Genomic DNA, 9,427 nt, shown 5'->3' on the forward strand with positions numbered 1-9,427 from the left:
ATATATATATATATATACATATATATATATATACAATATCTTATATACATATATAATATATCTTATTGAAGAATATCACAAATAATCAGTGTTCAGAGGAAGTACTTAATTTCATATTTAGAGTGCCTAAAACAAGAAAGATATGATCTGAAAATAATATATAATACTAAGTCAAATATTTGGATGAAATAGTAGATACATTTTAAAATTATGGATTAGCTTGAATGATAGCAAATGTATGTTGTACGCATAAATTTAAATAAGAACAATTAATTCAACTTTTTATTGCTTATTATACTTACAATAAATCTATTCTCATGATTGTTTATAATGAATCTTTTTGTTTCTAATAGAGCCTAAATATATTTACTATATATAACTACAATTATGTGAGACGCACAGTGTGACAGATTTTATAGTGCGATAAGCGGTAATTTTTTATTGCTGAAAATGGCTTCAATAGTGAGCCGAAACGTACAAAATTGATTTAGTGACATATTAATAGGTATTAATTAACATTGTGCAATATAATATCCAGCGCTGACGCCCATTTATATTTTGTCGTTATTTTTTCATTGTATTGAATATATTTTCTGATTTGATATGACGTAATGATTTACAAATGGCATATGTAATCTATTAATATAGCTTAATTTAATGCTTTTGAATTTACAATAAAATATAAAAATAGATAAGATATAAAAATTCACATAAACTATGAAATTGCTAAAAAAATTTTTTCCAAAACAAAGATAAATTACTATAATAAATATTAATAAATATTAATACTATAACGCAAAATATATATTATAATAAATATTGGTGCTGTGGATTGATATTCTTTATTGTCAAAATATTTTGCAAAAAAAACTGTAAATACAGTGCATTAAAAACGGCAATCATGTTGGCAAAAATTGTTGAAAATGTTTCTTCAAAAAATTATACGTATATGTACATACTCTATGTTATTATCATATAAATCATTATATAAATATTATCCAATATTTTATATTACAATTTTTTATTTAATAATGAGAATTGTTATAAATCAAGTTTTAATGTATTCATTGTGACATAATATAAGAAATTTAATGTAAAAACTGAAAATGCACAAGTTATATCAATAACATTACACATAATATATTAAATATATTAAATTATAACATTCCAGAAGTAAAACGTGTTTTTTATATTAATGACTAGTCTGTTGAATATCAAATAATAAATAGCTTTTATTTAAAAAATTGTATTTCATCAGACCTTTATTACAATCATTAAAATTCTTTAAATATTTTTCTACATACATTTACAATACAAATTCTCTAAATCTTCTCTAAACATATATATTTTTAACAACTATCTACTAAGATAATCATAAGAATTTACAACGACAGTAATCTTTTTACTTCCTTGAGACATTCATTTGCTTCTAACAAAGAATCATTGTCTTCTTTACTTTCAGCTATTTTTCTTCCTCGTTGACAAGATTTTTTAGCTTCATCATATAAACCTTTTTTTAGAAGCACATTTCCTAAATTCACATGAATTGAACCCAAGTCAACCATATCAGGTAAGTTTTCCCCTAAAAACATTATGTAATATATTATGAGATTAATAATTATAAAAATTATAAATATAATTGATATTCATTAATATCTTTTACCTATTTTTGCTGCAGTAGACAAATATTTAATAGCTTCATCATATTCTTCTCGTATGCAACAAATTGTTCCCAAATCATTAAGCAGAACAACAGTTTGTTCGTGTTCTTCACCATTTATTTTTTTACATATATTATAAGCTTGAAGGAGATAATTTAAAGCTTCGGTATATCGAGATTGTGAAAGTAACATTCGTGCATACCAATCAAAAGTTATACCTTGTAGCAACACAACATCTTTATTATCAGAATCTTTTTCAATGTGCGATTCCAAATTTTTCATACAAAATTTATAACCCAGCTCTGCTTTTCTGTATGAAATAAAAAATATATATCTTATATATAATATACTATATACTATAATACTGTATTAATAATGAAAAGGAGAAATATGCTAGAGTTAATTAGAAGTATGATAGTTAATTATTAAAATTTAGAATTTCTGTTTTTTATATGTAATCTTTTAGAATATAAATCTTTAATTCCATGTCATGCTTTATAAAAAAAATACAGTAAAGTTATTGAAGATTATACTGCTTACTTTAGCTCGTCAAGATGTTCAAACACTTTGGCCATTTTCAGGCTTATATGGATTATTCGCATATCATCTTCTGTAGCTCCATTCGACATCAGCCTTTGCAAAACTGATATGAACAATTGCTCTGCTTTGCGATATTTTCCAGTGTCGAAAGCAAGATTAGCCATTACATCATAGATGTATGTGACAGCATCATAATGTTGTATGGTTTGTGCTTGGCGTAATGCTAAGTGTAGCATTTGCTCTGCTTTATCATATTCTCCCTTCTATAAAGGGAAAGCAAATGTTGCTGAAACTGTGATGAGATTCAAATGAAGATTCAACTCCTCATCTCAATATCATTTCATATAAACATTTATATATTAAAAACATAAGATAGTCTCAATATATACATATATCTTACCTGTATCAATAATACGGACCGTTTGATCGTCATAATAACTTCTGGGACTTCTTCGTCGGTATCTTCGATATCAAGAAAATAATTGAAAATTAATGTAGGCAACGATACTGCAAGAAGCATTCTGGATTTGTTCTCTTGTGATTTGTGACTATCGTTGAAACGATATTTTTCTATTCTAGTGATAAATCGCGGTAGTTTCATAAAAACATTTTTATAAACATGTACATTACGTCGAATATTCACTTTGGAACGAATAAAATTAATATTTGGTAGGACGCATCTAGACATATGCGATATCGAATTCAAACGATACATTTTGACAATCAGGTGGACTAATGTCAACATTGTCAATCAACATATCGCAATGTAGCACCAACTGATCATCAGCAGTAAGTGCACTTTCAGACACTTCGTTCTGTGTTCTGCGCGTTTTATTCCTTTCTTTATTCTTGCTACCGATGCTACAAATATAATATTTTGAAACATTTTTTTATTGGTCAAATAGTGAAATTCCTTCTTCTGGTTGGTCAATCAAGAATAATACGTTAATAAATTTTTTTTTTACCCGCCATTTCCACCGTTGTTACTAAACTGCTAAAAGTAAAATTTTTCGACAAATAACCGTCGCCAAGTTATTTTGTCTTAAACACCAATGCCGATACATTTGATCATATTTAATGCAAAAATCTATCATGGCTAGATCAGTAAGGTTAGCAAAAAAAACAATCAAAAACAGAATTATAAAAAAACATTCTGACATAGAAATCAAATTATAAAAATTAATTTTGCAACTAATAGCATTATTTTAATTGAAAATAATCTTATTAAATCAATAACAGTGTTAACGAAACAAAATTTTATTAAAACAAGATTATAACGTACATGTATATATTTGTTTCATTAATAGTTATTGAAAATTAATTTCAACTAAAATATGCTGTTAATGGAGCCATTATGTGATTTGCATTCTAATAAATGAGATATTAATTAAGCTTTTATCTATAATCTGCATAAGTTCGAGATTATGTATTTTATTAAATTTTAAAAGTGAAGTTACATAACCTCACTTGTCGTTATGCGATAACTTTAGATCTGTTTTTTATTCCTGTACTCATTTCTGAACTGGTGCAATAAGTTGAAGTGAAACAAATGTATATTTGTTGTTTAGAGATATAAAAAACGAACTTTATCACTAAAGTAGGTAAGTAACGCTAATGACGTTATCATTATCTATAAAACTATAACTTTACGACTCGATATCACGTGCGTAAAAATGGAAAGCTACTATTTTAATATGATTATCCATTAGCTTTGCTTTAAAAGAAAACTTTTTGAAAAATAATTAGATCACAGTAGAAGATTTAAAGATGTCAGCACTAATCATTCCATTTAATTTCAAAACTTCATCATTGATAAGATACTCGCGCCATTTTTATGTGGGGACAATTTCTTGGCTTTTCACCTCAATTTGCACCTCAAAAAAATCCCAATTAAATTGTAATTTCAGTGACTAATTGAGAAATTAGCGAAACTGAAGAAATTAATAAAATTATATTAACTACTTCACTACATCGGCTTTGTACTATTATTATCATTATTATCGTTGAGACATAATATCTTTCAAATGATCCTATACAAGCATAGCAAAAAAACTGATGCAGGTATAATATATCTTTCATTTCTATCGAGATGCATTAGAATGTGCATAATCAGATGTAAAATCCTGTTACGTTGATATATAATTTCGATTAGATATACAACGTCGCGAGTGTAATCAGAATGCAAACAGTCGCATACAGGTGTATATGATAAACAAGTAGATTCGAAGCTTCCCTTTGAATTAAATCCCGACCAATTCGCAATCATTTAAATTCGCGAAAGATCTATCGAGGGCCGTTCACACGGATTGCGTGAATGCCGTGAACGTGACGGACGATCGCGCAGCAGATATTCATGCGCGCGTGATCGCACGCATGCAGGTGTTCACACGCATAGCGTACGCACATACATACGCCTATACGTTTCTACCTCCTTACACCTCCCTGCAACCTGCGACTCCCTCCATCGCCTCGACGTCCCCTCTACCCATCTCTACCATGGCCTAGCCGTTGTCCCATGCCCCCGATGTCGTACACCTTGATTTCGTGATTCGTCGCGCACCTCTTCGACTCGCGCGGGCATGAGACAGGCCGCATCACCTCAGGTAGGTCTTCCGGTATTGTGGCGTACTCGACCAACTCGACTCCACATTTCTTTCTACTTCGCACGATTCTCTGATCTTTCTCTCCCTTTTCCCGTCGCGGATGGTCCAACGTCGCGCGAGATCTCCCGTTTAGGACATTCTGAGATCCATCGCGCGAAACTTGATGCACCCGACCGACCGGGGATTTCCGCGTTCTACGAGTATCGCGCCAGATCGAGGATGATCATTCCGATTGGGATCTCTCATCGATCATCCTTATGATGGAATATGTTCCACGTGAGAGTGACAGTTTCGCGTCTTGAGACTCCATATCCGGGGACACTCCCTTTTAGCCGAGCGAAATCGGCGGTGCGTACCTACGTGCCGATGAACGCCGACAAGTGCCGATTAAACGCATCGCTAATGAACTAGCAAGGCCGAAAATTAGAGTACGAAATGCCTTTATCAGACTATAACATTTCAGATCGTAAATATTTTGTCATTTGTGTATACACATTTATTTATTTTTATATTTTACAAATATTTTTAAAATTTATTAATCTATGATAAGCAATTGATTCTCTTCTGAAAAATATCTCTAAAATCTTAGAAGACATGTATATTTTTTTTTTTAGCCATGAGTTCCGAAGATACAACTGATACAACTGACAATGCGGCGGCGGCGGCGGCGGCCGATTCCTTTGGCGTAACTGCACAAACGAATTGGGTTCAATTTGAGGAGGAGACAGATTCGAAAAAAGCTACCAATGTCGAAAGAAAAGCCGGCAACAGTAGCACGCCCGCCGTAATAAAACCCGAGTCGGTTACTGTACAGGTCGACAAAATCGGCAAAAATATTGACCCACCTGATATTAATAATAAGAAAACCAATGAGTATAGAGGTGCTGTGATAGCAACCGAATCCGTCCAGATTAACTTAGATAGATCAGGTTTAAGTCGTTCTATCACGTCCGAGACTCCGGATCTTAAATTACCATCTGACGTTCGAACGTCAGAAGTCAAGAGCGCTTCTTTAAAGACCATCGACTTGAGAGATGTGTCCAATGGAAGAAATGCACCGAGTAACGTTATTACTACGTCGATTGGAAATATCAGGCAGGGTTTTGCCAATGGCGATACCATAGTTACTCTTCTGCCGGTAAATACTAAGTGGCCGTGGATTACTCCGGCCAGATTCAGACCGGAATTGGTGCCGGAGGAATTGATGGCACAAGGATTAACCGTACGTATAATTTATTATATCCTTTTTTTCTTTCTCAACAATGTTACAATTTGAATTGACCTTTCGTTATAGTTGTAATTTTTACGAGAAAAGTTGTAAGCTTTTTGCAGTACTGAGAGAGAATTTTGTTTTTAAAGTAATCTATTTATCACTATTTGGACGTTTCCTCCAAGAGATAGTATCGCGACTTGTTTATCTTGAGATTAATTTCATGTTCGGATACTTTATCACAATAGAATCTCTTCCCACTTGTAATTTTGAACATATGTTCATACGTATATATACACATGTGGCATGGTATTTCTAGAAAACAAATTCAAAATTTCAAGTCAAGTAAACAAGATAACTGTTTCAATATTATGCTATTTAGCATATTATTCATATTATTTTAATATATATTTTAATATTGTATATTGATTTTATTTTTATTTTTTAAATTTTTATTTTACTTTTTAGTAATACAAATTTTTAGTTTATTTTTAGTAATACAAAATTCTCTGTATTTGATTAAATTATAGGATGTGATTTGAAATATTAAAATAATTAAGAGAAATATCAGCTCACATACTTTTTCTTATGTACTCTAAAGAAATAAAATGATCAGCAGTCTAACAAAACAGATATATTGCAGCTTACAGTAGAAGATTATGTTCACATAATGGAATTACTTGTGAACGATGTACGCTTCAATATGTATAATATATGCTACAAGAGGATTCTCGTCCTTTGGATATTCACCGCCTTCGTTGTGCTGCTTGGTTTATTGTTTTCCGGTGTGACTGGCCTTACTTTATTCGGACTGGGTGTTATGTGGTTAATTCTAAATGCAGCTGCAATATTCTTCTGCATGTTTATCAAAATAAAGCTCAATCATAATCTTGAGAAATGTATGGCTCAAGTTAACAAACATTTATTAAGACATAAAATATTATTGGGATTAGATGATAGAGGGAAAATCTCCTGCCACAAAGTTAATCTGTGTTTCATATATTTTGACACTACGGATTGCGTTGTAAGTGAAACTTTTATTAGAATAGAATTTAATCACTTGTTTTTTAAAGTAAAATAAAATGACATAAGAGAATAGTCTTTTTAGATAAATATTCATGTATACAAATACTATCTTTTATTATAACATTTTTTAATATTTACTTATATTTTTTAATATTTAATATTTAATATATCTGCGAAAGATTAATATAATGGCTTATTTTGTGATAGAAAAAGCTGCAAGAAGTAATAGAACGGGAAGAACGCGAAGGTAGAATAATTGGTGGCGATGATGCAAACGATATAAATCGACAACGAGAATTACAGCAACGTATGGACATTGACGACAGTGACATTGTTATACAAGGCAGCACTACTACAAGAATCTCTCGTAAACAGGTAAATGCATGATCTCTAGTCTAATTTTTTATTTATTTTTTATATTTTTTTATTCTTAAAATTATTTCAATTTTATTTTACTTTAAAAAGTTTTCTTTATAATTCAAATTTTCTTAATAATTTTACATTGACATTTTCAATATTTTATTAATTAGGCTAGATGTTGAGGAGCTAAAAATAAAAGTACTATTTTTTCATTTGTAAATCAATATGTGAAATAAGGCAAAACATTCAATTTATATCCATTCTTTTCAGTTTTACTTTCTACATTGATGTTTTTCTCCAAAGCATAAACATACTGGTTTTATTTTAAGTATAAGTATAAGACATAGATGAAAAGAGTTCTCATATGTTGGAGAATCTTTAGCTCTTCAATATATAAGCCTTAATTACATAAACTCGATTTATTTGTGAAATACGACGTTATTAACTCCAATAAGTTATATTAAATATTTTGTTGTGCATTATATTAAACTACCAGGGTAAAAACGAACAAGTATTCTGCCGTTATGTGCAACGTTGGGCGAAGGATTACTTACGTCGGCGTTTGGATTGGACAGTTGACGAGGAGGGTGGAAATCCTTCTTCGCCACGTCATTTAGCGTCCGCTCTGTGTCCTTGTCAATATATAGAGGAATGGTTACGTAATAAACCACGCGTTCAGGGCAGAGACTTTTGTCCTAGATGGAGTAGTTTTCTCAGAGACAGAGGCATTTGAGAAATATGATTATTCCATGCTGCTTATAAAGATACATACGCTGTTTCACAATTACACAAAAATTGCAGAGATTTTATGATTTATTAAGTTTTCTCGAATGCGCATAACTAAACGTATAAATAGCTTCCAAAGAAAATTACAATTTACTTTTATCGATTCGCAAGTAATTTTTGCCGTAATTCTTTGTTTTTATGTTTAACATACATACTTATGTATTTAACATACATTTGTAAAAGTGGCTTCTTTTTATTGATATAGAAATAGCCGAACCGCACAATACATGAACGAGACTGCAACTTTTGATTTAAATATCAGACATTTGTTGCATAAAAAAAATTTTAAAAGAACTTTCTTCTCTTAAATTTTGTTAAAACTAACTTTTGATATGCTTACGAGCATAGTGATATAATTAATTTACAATATCTCATAGGTCATTGTTTCTTATTGCTATATTTGTTATATTATTTTGGGAATTATGTTTACTGATGTCGTTTATATACGTTTAATTTTAAAATATTTTTAAATGTACTTAACATTTTATTTAAAAATATCAAAATATTACAGGTTATAATAATATAAGTACAATACAACTTACATAAGTGATAAATGGCAATTTGGCTCAAAGAGAGAGATTGAAATTAATATAATTGTAGAGTTACATAGAACAGAACGGGATCGTTTCCAGAGCAAGACTCATTTACATTCCGCTAAAGACTCATTTAACGCTAAATGTGGTGTTCATATATTTTACTCGTTAAGCCCATTCTACAATGGCAATAGCAGTAATGGATTAAAAAATAGGCGTAGAAATCAACCAATCGAAGAAGAATAATCAATCATTAATCGATTTCTACGCTTACTTTTTAATTCACTACTGCTATTGCTCATTGTAGAATGGGCTTAAGATAAAGATTATATTCAATTTTATATTTTGAAGATTATATCATCACATTTAAAGTTAAAATTGATAATAGATCTGTGGCTTGTTGTTAATACAATCTATAGAGATAGATAATGGTGGATATAATAATTTTTATTTTGATCTATTCAACATTCCAGTAAATTGTTTCCTTTGAGAGACAAATAATGTACAAATTTTTGATCAAGCTTTCCCATTTATTTATATTGATAAATATAATGTCAGTATTTTTCTCTTTTTACCAATAATTTTTTAATGTTCTACTTATATTTAACCATCTTGAGCTTGATGACACACACACACACACACACACACACACACACACACACACACACACACACACACACACACACACACACACACACACACACACAC

General features: G+C 30.5%; 2 protein-coding genes across 2 annotated transcripts in view; one reads left to right on the top strand and one right to left on the bottom strand.

Annotated features, from left to right (window-relative positions):
• Nucleotides 1-1,230: 1,230 nt before the first annotated feature.
• On the bottom strand, nucleotides 1,231-2,916 carry LOC105617499 (tetratricopeptide repeat protein 19 homolog, mitochondrial). The gene is made up of 4 exons (XM_012199054.1): nucleotides 2,602-2,916; nucleotides 2,202-2,464; nucleotides 1,664-1,971; nucleotides 1,231-1,582 (listed from the first exon to the last, which is right to left on the bottom strand). The coding sequence occupies exons 1-4, from the start codon at nucleotides 2,914-2,916 to the stop codon at nucleotides 1,383-1,385; spliced, it is 1,086 nt and encodes a 361-aa protein (XP_012054444.1). The 3' UTR covers nucleotides 1,231-1,382.
• A 2,504-nt stretch (nucleotides 2,917-5,420) lies between these two features.
• The window catches only part of LOC105617500, a 7,725-nt gene continuing 3,718 nt past the window's right edge, over nucleotides 5,421-9,427 (top strand). The window contains exons 1-4 of the mRNA XM_012199055.1: nucleotides 5,421-6,026; nucleotides 6,658-7,038; nucleotides 7,248-7,415; nucleotides 7,897-8,073. Coding sequence (XP_012054445.1) covers nucleotides 5,421-6,026; nucleotides 6,658-7,038; nucleotides 7,248-7,415; nucleotides 7,897-8,073 — 1,332 coding nt within the window. The remainder of the gene's footprint in view (nucleotides 6,027-6,657; nucleotides 7,039-7,247; nucleotides 7,416-7,896; nucleotides 8,074-9,427) is intronic.

Source organism: Atta cephalotes, assembly GCF_000143395.1.
Source record: "Atta cephalotes unplaced genomic scaffold scaffold00013, whole genome shotgun sequence".
In the NCBI taxonomy this organism is placed as follows: Eukaryota; Metazoa; Arthropoda; class Insecta; order Hymenoptera; family Formicidae; genus Atta; species Atta cephalotes.

Excerpts from the sequence above, each read along its gene's own strand:
- LOC105617499 (XM_012199054.1), bottom strand. The coding sequence starts at position 2,916 with ATGTATCGTTTGAATTCGATATCGCATATGTCTAGATGCGTCCTACCA. Across the intron at positions 2,465-2,601 it reads GGTCCGTATTATTGATACAG|AAGGGAGAATATGATAAAGC; the intron begins GTAAGATATATG and ends TTCCCTTTATAG. Across the intron at positions 1,972-2,201 it reads GAACATCTTGACGAGCTAAA|AAAAGCAGAGCTGGGTTATA; the intron begins GTAAGCAGTATA and ends TATTTCATACAG.